General features: G+C 53.2%; 1 protein-coding gene and 1 pseudogene across 1 annotated transcript in view; one reads left to right on the top strand and one right to left on the bottom strand.

Moving 5' to 3' along the window:
• Window positions 1–4,714, bottom strand: part of ATP1B2 (ATPase Na+/K+ transporting subunit beta 2) — a 5,147-nt gene extending 433 nt beyond the window's left edge. Inside the window, exons 1-6 of the mRNA XM_007457789.1 lie at window positions 4,179–4,714; window positions 2,283–2,411; window positions 1,465–1,569; window positions 1,150–1,355; window positions 856–912; window positions 1–75 (exon numbers count right to left, since the gene is read on the bottom strand). The exon at window positions 1–75 is cut by the window's left edge and continues 36 nt beyond it. Of these exons, the coding sequence (XP_007457851.1) occupies window positions 1–75; window positions 856–912; window positions 1,150–1,355; window positions 1,465–1,569; window positions 2,283–2,411; window positions 4,179–4,290 (684 nt within the window). The 5' untranslated portion in view covers window positions 4,291–4,714. The remainder of the gene's footprint in view (window positions 76–855; window positions 913–1,149; window positions 1,356–1,464; window positions 1,570–2,282; window positions 2,412–4,178) is intronic.
• A 4,403-nt stretch (window positions 4,715–9,117) lies between these two features.
• LOC103089358 (huntingtin-interacting protein K pseudogene) lies at window positions 9,118–9,482 on the top strand (annotated as a pseudogene).
• Window positions 9,483–10,742: the final 1,260 nt, after the last annotated feature.

The raw sequence follows: 10,742 nt of genomic DNA, 5'->3' as shown, positions 1-10,742 counted from the left end.
AAAGTACATGAGGTCGATGCTGCCGTTTGCAGGGAACATGACGAAGTTGCCGAGATTCTCAGCATCTTCATCTCGCTGTGGGGGGCGCAGGAGGGTGGGGGAGAGCATGTGAGGGAACCCAGACGCTCGCCAGACTTCCCTTTGTTCCTCCTTGACCCCCAAATTATTGTCTCATATCCGTATCCCTTGAGCGCGGAGGCTGGTGTGTTTGCGCGTGCGCAGGAGCGGGTGTCCCGTCTCTTCCATCAAACTGGGAAGGCCTCCAGGGCGCTAATGAGCCTGAAGCCTCCTATTGCCCTCCCACCCCAAATTCTTACCCCATCCTCAGAAATCGGTTTCTGGAGCGGAGCCAAGAGAGAACAGATAAATGAGTAAGGGCTCAGTAGGAAACAAGGAGGGGGATGAATGAAGAGGGGCAGGAAGCTCCTAGAGAGGACAGAGGTGGGGGGAGCAGGGTTCCAAGGACAACTTAGTGGTGGCAGGTGGTGCTTAAAGATCAACAGCTACCAGATACCTAAAAAGGATTGAGGGATAGGAGAGACATGGGATGGAGAGCAGAAGACACGGTCAGGGAATAGAGGAGAACATGGAAGGATTAGGGAGAGAAGCCAGAAGCAGGGCTTTGGGTGGAGTCAGGAAGGGGGTGTCTATCCACACAAAAGAGCAGACTTCTGCATCCTAGAGGGAAGCAAGAGGGGTGGCAGCCCCGTGGAGTTTGAGCCATACTGGAGCCCACTCTTACCCCCTTGTCCCTAGAGTGATGGAGCTTCTGGGAGCAAAGAAGATAGGGAGAGATGAGTGAATGACATGGAAACCATGAAGGACAAACAGGTGCACAAGGCCCAACAAACTCACCTTCCCCACACAGGTAACATTCATGCTCTGGTTTGCTCCTGCATAGAAGTTGATGACCTGGAGCGAGGAGAGAGAGTTGTGAGGGTTAAAGAAAGAAGTTGTCAAAGACACAAGTATCCAGCCTTCCAACCACCATCTCAGCCTCCAATGGCCCCATCTCTCTTGCTCTCTCAGCCATTCAAATATCTAAAAATTTCCCGAAGCGCAAGAGCCCCAGCAAAAGAAAGCAACTGCCAGCAGATGGTAGCCCCAGCTCCCTCCTCCGTTCCCCCTGGGAACTAAGGTCATGAGTACCCGGTTCATCTTGATGAAGACACAGGGCTGTCCTGTGCTGTAACCATAGTGGGTGGGGTCCCCAATGCCAGAGCAGTCGCCCAGCTGGGTCCGGTTGAACTGGCAGGCACGTTTCGGGTAGTTGAGAACTCCGTTATCTGGTTGTTCGTAATAGCGCCCAGGGAGGCAGACATCATTCTTTTGGGCTTGGATGGAGTCATTGTAAGCTATGGGGGGGTGGTGGGGGGAGAGTCACAGGTCTCATGTTCTGCTCCCAGGGTCTCCAGTCCCCTGCCCCGAGGTCCTGCACAGCCACATCACCAGCCCCATACTCACGCTCCAGGAATTTGTTGAGCTTCTGAACATGCTGGTCCCAGCTTTCAGTGTCACTGACATTGACAATGACATCTAGGTTCTCAGTCTTAGGGCGAATCATCAAGCCTAGTCAACAAAGGCGACAGTGAGGGGTATATATAAGATGAGGGACCACACACAGAGGGAAAAAGATGGACATAGGGAACACCAGGGTGAGGGACAGGTGAAGGTCCGAGATCGTCTTCCCGGGAGGGAGATCTCCTGTGAACATCTGCCACCTCCCCAGATCACAGAGCTCTCAGCTGTGGGAAATGGGAAGGCAGACTTCAAGAATTCCCCAGGGCTTCCTGGTGGCGCAGTTGTTAAGAATCCGCCTGCCAATGCAGGGGACATGTGTTCAAGCCCTGGTCCGGGAAGATCCCACGTGTCGCAGAGCAACTAAGCCCGTGCGCCACAACTACCGAGCCTGCGCTTTAGAGCCTGCAAGCCACAACTACTGAGCCCGTGTGCCACGACTACTGAAGCCCACAAGCCTAGAGCCCGTGCTCCGCAACAAGAGAAGCCACCGCAATGAGAAGCCCGCACACCACAATGAAGAGTAGCCCCCGCTCGCCTCAACTAGAGAAAGCCTGCGTGGGCAATGAAGACTCAACGCAGCCAAAAATAAAATAAGTAAGTAATTAAAAAAAAAAAAAAAAGAACTCCCCAGCACATGGTGACTGGATCATCCGAACCGAACCTCTGAGAAGAGCTGACATTTCTCAGCCTGTGAGTTCCTTTTGGATACCTGGGGGCACAAGAGCAGTTAGAGTGGCTGGTGGGGGAGCCTCATCACTCACCCGGTGTGGCCAGTCGGTCCTGGTACTTGGGAGTATGGTCAGAGACCGTCTGCAGCATCACCCACATGGTGAGGGTGAACATGGCGGTGAGGAAGCCATAGAAGACGAGGTAGAAGAGGAGGATAAAGGCTAAGGAGGAGGAAACAGGGTCAGCAGGTTCCAGGTCTCCCTCGATGACCTGACCTAGCCCCACACACCCCTCTCCCACTCAGAGGTTCTGCACAGGAATGGATCGCAGAGGCTTGGGAAGCCTTCCCCTGGAAGCAAAAGGAGACAAGCTGAAAAACGGCAGTTGTGTCTGGCTTCCAGCCATGACTCCCAGCCCTTCCTGATCCCACAGCACAGTGAAGCCCGACCTTGTGGAGGCCACAAGAGACCTAAACTCTTGTTGCTGGCACAGCTCATAGTATAGGCCGCAGTCATTTTGCCACAAATTATGGTCTCAACTCCTCAACCTTCGTGGCCCTGAAAAGGCACAATATCTGATACCACTGTATCGGTCCTCATGCTTGAAGCTGTCTAGCATGATGACTTTCAAGCTGGCATTGGCCCCAATTCACAGCCAAACTCTTATCCCATCCCTCAGGGCGTGGACGTCCACACTCAAATAGCAAAATCTCTCTCTCAGAGCCCCACAAAAGCCAAACCTTGAAAGAGGCTCCTGCCAAGCTACAAAGTCTCACAGCTGTCCAGAACCTTCAACAGTCACCTATCCCCCAATTCACACACAGCACCCAGGGCAGAGTTAGGAGTAAACGTAGACCTCCAATAGCCTTTCAGGCATAGAGCTGGTCCTTGGTGGATGTGACACGTCACTCCGTCACTCCTCAGCCTAGTGTGAGTACCTGCTGTTTCCACCACCCCAGACCCCCAGTCCTTCCATCTCAGAAGAACCTTCACTCAGGAAGCCTTCTCAGATTCTCCCAAGCACTCGTGGATGCCTCCAGTCCCAGGGAGTGGACTTCAAATTTCTGCGGCAAGGACCCACCTCAAGTGCCCCAAGTGGCTGGGCTAATGGGGTCCGCGTTCAATTAGTGTGGATGAACTGTAAGCTGTGTCACACAATGTCTCCTGTGCTTCGACTTCCCAGCTTGAAAATCCCTTTCAGAAGAATTCCACCCCTCACTGGCACCTATGCCCAGCATGGGACCCTCAACCAGACGCAACTCCCTCCACGCCTCCCCAGTGGCGCCAAGGTATGGGTGGGGAAGGAGCCAAGCCCCGCAAGCCCACAGACACACTGGGCCGGATGATGTACATGTCTCACCACTAGTGACCACTCCCTCCGCCTGCGACATCTGAGCCGAACACCCAGCCCCAAAACCTCCCAGTGTCACCCCGGCGCAACAGCCCCCCGCCCGCCAAGCAGTCACAGAAGGCTCCAAAACACCCGGTAGTAGGACACAGACAACTTCCGCTGTGAAGAACCCCCTCCAACACACTCCCCACCTCTCCAAGGCCCGCCCGCTCATGAACGTTCCCAGGGTCCAAGGGGTGGGCTCGAGCTAAAAATAGACGGGGCTGGCTAGCTAGTGAGAGTCAGAGGGAGGGAAGGGTCTCTCTTCTGGGGAAGGAGGGGCGACTGTGCGGAGCTGACCGGACCCCGACAGCGAGCGCGAGCGCCGCGGCGCGGATACGCGCTCAGAGCCCGCGACCCCCCGAGCGAGGGGGCTCCGCGGGGGACGGGAAGGCGGCAGTGACCTACTTTCTCCGCCTCCGCAGTGGCCAGCCAGGGAGATTAGACCGGCGATTCGGCGCCCTCCCAGCCCAAAGCCCGGCAGGGGGGCCGGACGCCGGGGACTCGGGAAGGGAGCTGGGGCTGCGCCGGCGGGACCTCGTGTGCTCGGGGCGTCGCCCGGCGGACCCCCAGCCCCTCGCGCGACCGGCCCTGCATACCCCAGCTGGTTCCGGTGCGGCCCATGAACTGGTGCGTCCTCGGGTTCCACACGAACTCCTTCCACTCCTCAACCACCTGCCCGCAGCTCTTCTTCTCTTTCTGAATGACCATCTTGACGGCGGGGGGCGAGTCCCGCGCGGGGCGGGGGGCTACGGAGAAGCCGGGGTGCGGCGCGTGAAGCCCCTCACGCACCAGAACGCGCGGGAAGCAAAGGCAGGGGGGGCGAGGGAGACCCCCCTCAGATATGCAGCTGCTGCAAATTCCGGGGCGCAGGGCAACACGTTGCGGGGTGCTGGCGGCGCGGCGTAGGATGCACAGAACCTAGGCCCCCCCCACTGCAATGAAAAGGGGGGCTGTCCGAGCAGGGGAGGATAAAAAGGGGAAGGGGTGCGAACACAGCTTCACCCTCCAAACCTCCCAGAAGCAAAACGAAAAGGGATGCAAAAATAGACGGCTGCAAAACCCGAGAGAAGCGCATAAAAAATCGGGGTGCAAAGGGGCAGGGAGAGGTGGGGGAGGGGGCCGCCCCGAAATCCGAGATGCCAAGAGGCTGTGGAGGGGGGTCGGGTGACCGTTCAAGGCTCTTCTGCCGAGCGGAGACCGCCACACCTGCGGTGGCTCGGCCGCGGGGGTGGGGTGGGGTGGGGACGCGCAGTTGTGGGGGACAGGCAGGGATAGGGGACCCCGGGCGGAGGCTCCGCTCTTCAGCAGTGCGGGGCCGGCAGCCGCGGCGCGCAGTCTATATACTCCGCGGCTCCGGGGTTGCCCGCCCCCTTTCCACCCCCCCAGAGGCCCCGCCTCCTCGCTGCTGGCCTGGGCGACTTCATGCATATGCAAATTTGGAGAAAGGGATTGGGCCCGCCCCCCTGACGCCTCTTCAGTACCTAGAGGTCTCTCCCTTACCCCCACCCCAGGTACTGGACTAGATCTGGGTGAGTGGAGAGGATAGAGGGCGTGTCCGGGCGGAGGAGAAGGAAAGATAACCCCCGAAAGACACAGAAGACAGAGAGGAAAACAGATATATGCTGAGATGGGGGCCCCATCTCAGGCAGGGAGTTAGAAAGAGACTAAGATCCAGGAGACGGGGCAGAATGTGAGACGAATAGAGAAGGAGCCAGAGATCAAGAAAAACAGATCGAAGAGACCAGCTGAGGTACTACACCAGCCGGGCTGTAAGCTAGAACAGTCCTCAAAGAGATCAATAGAGGTCACCACAGGAGGGAAATTCCCCTTATGGGAGCTGCTACCAATCCTCCCGACACCTCCTTCTCCAGTCCCACTGCCGCTTCTCCCACCTGGTTCTCCCCAAGCCTGGGGGCTTCCCTGCCTTCCCACCACATCCCTCATGAATCCCTTCCAGGGACTTCGCTGGTCGCGCAGTGATTAAGACTCTGCACTCCCAATGCAGGGGGCCCTGGTTCCATCCCTGGTCAGGTAACTAGATCCCACGTGCATGCCCATGCCGCAACTAAGGAGCCCGCCTGCTACAACTAAGACCTGACGCAACCAAGTAAATATTAGGGGGACAAAAAAGCCCTTCCAACACCACATTCCCAGCCCCCAATACTGCCCTGAGACCCCAGCCCTGGAGCCCCATCTGCTTAGGTGTTCTGCCTCCTCCCACCCCCATGTCTGAGCTCCCCTTCTCATTTGCCCATTTGTGTCAACAAACATTTATTGAGCACCTACTAGAGACCTTGTGCAACCCAGCGCTGGGGAGGTAAAGTCATGGTTCTCACAGGGCTCCAGAGACCCACAGTCTAGTAGGGAGATACACGGGCCTCCAAAGACCTCCTGTTAAGAATCATTATCTGGGACTTCCTTGGTGGCGCAGTGGTTAAGAATCTGCCTGCCAATGCATGGGACACAGGTTTGAGCCCTGGTCCGGGAAGATCCCACATGTCTCGGAGCAACTAAGCCCGTGCTCAGAACTACTGAGCCTGCGCTCTAGGGCCCATGTGCTACAACTACTGAAGCCCACCTGCCTAGAGCCCGTGCTCTGCAACAAGAGAAACCACCACAATAAGAAGCCCATGCACCGCAATGAAGAGTAGCCCCTGCTCGCCGCAACTAGAGAAAGCCCACATGCAGCAATGAAGACCCAACATAGCCAAAAATAAATAAATAAATTTATTTTAAAAAATGTTATTTTCTTTTTAAAAAATATTTATTTCGGCTGCATCAGCTCTTAGTTGTGGCACGCAGGCTCTCTGGTTGTGGCGCGCAGGCTCCAGAGCACGCAGGCTCAGTAGTTGCGGCGCGTGGGCTTAGTTGCCGTACGGCATGTGGGATCTTAGTTCCCTGACCAGGGATCGAACCCGAGTCCCCTACATTGGAAGGTGGATTCTTAACCACTGGACTACCAGGGAAGTCCCCAAAATGTTATTTTCTTTATCTAGAATAACATTAAATAAATTTAAAATACCATGAAAAGTCAAGAGAAGAACCATGGAAGAAAGGAAAATATTTTATATTTTAGTACCCGAACGGCACTTTTTTCCTGCTTTTTGAACAAGGGATTCCACATTTTCATATTGCACTGGGTCCCACAAATTATGCAGCTGGTCTTACTTCAGTTCCTTCTGCAGCAGACTCTGGACTAATTTTCTCAAAATACAGTTTTAACTAGGGCACCCCTCAGCTCAAAGATCTTCGGTGGCTTCCTATGACCCTGAAGGATGCAGTCCTTATTCTTCAGTCTCACCTTCAGGGTACTCCATATCTAGACCCAGTCTGTATCCCCCAACCTCCTTTGCCACTAGGCCCCAACTAGTCCTCTGCTGGAGTTGAGCCCGCCACTCCTGGGACAGGCTGTGCTTACTCCTGACTTTACACCTTTATCCATTTCATTTCTACATCCTGGAAGACTGCCCACCCTTCAGAGTCCAGCCCTGACTCCCATTCATTCATTCAATGTGTACCTAATGAGCATTTGCTTAGAGCCAGGCACTATTCTGGTCCCTGTGCTCCTGGGACTCCCATTCCAATAAACAGTAAAAACAAACAAATTAAATAATGTTAATATTATGCAGAAAAAAATAAAACAGGGTGATGTGCCAGAGTGCCTGCATGGGCATGGATGGCCTTACTGAGGAGATAATTTTTAATTGCACCAAGTAACCCAAAGGAGCCATAGGGACATGTACGGGAAGAGCTTTCCAGGTGGAGGGAAGGGTGAGTGCAAAGGCTGGGCTTGAACGAGGGACAGCAAGATTGGTACAGCAAGAGATCTGAGAGGTAGGCAGAGGCCAAATCATGCAGGTCCTTGTATGCCAAAGGGAGTAGTTTGGATTTTAATCCAACCATCACAGAAACAATTCTAGGATTTTTCTGTGGGTTTTTTTTTGTTGTTTGTTTGTTTGTTTGGCTGCACTGTGCAGCACATGAGATTTTAGTTTCCCAACCAGGCATCGAACCCATGCCCCCTGTGGTAGAAGCACAGAGTCTTAACCACTGGACCGCCAGGGAAGTCTTAATTCTACGGTTTTAAGCAATGGATCGACATGATTAAATTTAATGAAAATCACCGTGGCTGCCGTGTGAGAGTGGACCATGGGAAGCGAGGAGGCCAGGTAGCAGGGCTTTGCAGCAGTCTGGGTGGGAGATATGGATGGCCCGGACCAGGGCAGCAGCTTTGCAGATGGAGACAAGAGGATGGGTTCAGAATCTATTTAGGAAGTAGGATGATGACCATGGCTAGTGCCTAGGTTTTTGTCTTGAGCAACTGGGCCGAAAACTCTTGTATTTTATCTTTTCAGCTAGACTGTAAGCTCTTTCAGAGCAAGGCTTTCTATATATCCTCCATACCCAAGCAACCCACAGAGCTACCGAAGATAATGCCTGGTTGCTGAATTGGGCTTAAACATGGAATGGCTCCTTCTACAAGAAACCTCAGGGAAGCAACTCGCCTTTTCCTTCATCAGTTAAGGAGCACGGAAATGGGCCAGTCTCGATCTGGAGAGATGAGGCCTGGATCTTACCCTCAACACACACAGCCTGGCAAACACAGGCCTGCAGATGGCCTCCAGACTGTTGGTTCAGTCTCTGCCCTGTACCCCAGGCTCACTTGGAAAAGAAAGAATGAATGTCTTCTGTACACTTAGGGCAGTTCTGGGGTAAGGCTGAGACTGTGTTACTCCCTTCCATGCCTTCTCCTAAAGCTGAGGGTCAGCATGAGGAGGGCTGGGCGTAGGGAGGAAAGAACACTCTACTCCGTGCAGCATTGGTGTTCACAGGGAAACAAGCTGAGGAAGGAGTGAGGGGGCAAAGAGCCATTACAAACCTCCAACCTCTTTCCGGAATCCAGCCCTCCCTCCAGCATCTCCAGAAAGGAGGAAGGGAATGAGAGCTCCCACACCCCCTTCTCCCATACCCAGAGCCTGTCTTATGTCTGTGCCCAATGATTCCCTTCCCCCTACCAACCAAATCCCAGGGACTCAACTGTTTGGGTTCCCAGCAAGATGGGTCTTTGTAGAGACAAGAACAAGGAAAGAAGAGAGCTCCAAAACACAGATATGGCCGGGGGTGGGGGAGGAAAAGTCGCGGGTTATTATTTAATGGGTACAGACTTTCAGTTTTACAAGATGAAGAGCTCTGGAGATGGATAGTGGTGATAGTTGCACAACATTGAGAAGCTTAATGCCACTGAACTGGACACTTAAAATGGTTAGAGTGGGCTTCCCTGGTGGCGCAGTGGTTGAGAGTCCGCCTGCCGATGCAGGGGACACGGGTTCGTGCCCCGGTCCGGGAGGATCCCACATGCTGCGGAGCAGCTGGGCCCGTGAGCCACGGCCGCTGAGCCTGCGCGTCCGGAGCCTGTGCTCCACAACGGGAGAGGCCACAACAATGAGAGGCCCGCGTACCAATTAAAAAAAAAAAAAAAATGGTTAGAGTTACCGGAAGTCTTCCTGAGGCGGGGCCAGGCCTCTGGCCCAGCGTGGTGGGATCAACATGGTGACCAAGGGGGACGTGGAGCTAGAGCTGGAGACTGAGACCAGCGGCCCGGAGCGGCCTCCATAGAAGCCACGGAAACATGACAGTGGGGCGGAGGACCTGGAGCGAGTCACCGACTATGCCGAAGAGCAGGAGATCCAGAGTTCCAATCTGGAGACGGCCATGTCCGTGACTGGGGATAGACGGTCCCGGGAGCAGAAAGCCAAACAGGAGCGGGAGAAGGAACTGGCAAAAGGAAGGAAGAAGGAAGATCTGGAGCTGATCATGACAGAGATAGAGATCTCGCGAGCAGCAGCTTGAGGGAACACATGGGCAACGTGGTAGAGGCTCTTATTGCCCTAACCAACTGATTTGTGTTTTCTCAGACCTACCCACTGGATTAACTTATTTCAATAAAGATGTCGTTTTGTTTTTTTTTTCCAAAAAAAAATAGTGGTTAAGATGGTAAAAGACTGAGGAAAACTGACTGGCTTGAATTTACTATTATAACACCTCTCCTTTCTTGCAATTTATCATGGTCTGTGTAATGGCCTAGAGTGCCTTTGTTTTATGTGATGAAGGTATGTGTGATATTATGAAGGTATATATTTGTATTCTGTAACCGTTAAAGACTTAGCCTGACTTTAAAACATGCCACCTGGAACTAATATATAAATGTTTTTTATCTGTTGGCTTTTCATTTCATCCATGTATTCAATATATCTTGATTAAATTGTAAATTCCTCAAAAAATTGGTTAAGATGGTAAATTTTATGTTATGTGTATTTTACCACAATTTTAAAAAAGGGAAAGAAACACATGTTCCTGCGCTGACTAGATCAAGCCCCAGATCAACTCCTCAGCAGGACATACAAGGCCTCTCACCCCGTGGCCCAAGGAGCCTTCCCAGTCTGCCCTCATTCCATCTCAGCCTGCCCCCAGTTCAGCCACATCACACACCCTTCCTTATCTTCCATACCCCGGCAGGCTCAGACTTATATTTCAAGAACTATGCAGGAGGCTAATGATATAAACAAGAGCAACATCTTTCATACAGGGAGCACTTTCTATATGCCAAGCACTGTGCTACACATCTGACTTACATGATTCCACCAAACCCTCCTGGCAACCCTGAGTAGGGTGACTTGCCCATTTTGTAGATGGGGAAACTGAAAGGTAAAGAGGTTTAGTCATTTGTTCAAGTTCCTGGCACTTCCTAAGAGATCCCTATTTATATATCTGTCTCTCTCCCCAGACCCTGTTCTCCAGGGCCAGGACCAAGTCTTATTCATGTCTGGAGTCCCTATGGAGTACCTAACACAGTGCTTGGCATACTGTCAGGGTCCAAAAAATGTTAGTTGAAAGAAAGAAAGAGGGAGAGAGAGAGAGAGAGAGAGAGAGAGAGAGAGAGAGAGAGAGAGAGAAGGAAGAAGGGAAGGGAAGAGAGAGGTAACACACAGGGTGGAGTGAGTGGGTAGACCAGGCTTGGAGCCTACAGCATATGCTGTCAAGCTCCAGAATGGTTTTTAGGAGTGTGGGAGAGGCAGGGGACACTGGGCTGGCATTGTAGGTGCCCTTGGTGGGAGCCTGGCAGAGTCTGTGTAAAAGCAGAGTCAGTCTTAATGAAAGAG

The sequence above is a fragment of the Lipotes vexillifer genome, unplaced genomic scaffold (genome assembly GCF_000442215.2).
Source record: "Lipotes vexillifer unplaced genomic scaffold, Lipotes_vexillifer_v1.1 scaffold611, whole genome shotgun sequence".
Classification (NCBI taxonomy): Eukaryota; Metazoa; Chordata; class Mammalia; order Artiodactyla; family Lipotidae; genus Lipotes; species Lipotes vexillifer.
This window is presented reverse-complemented; position numbering and strand designations above follow the sequence as displayed.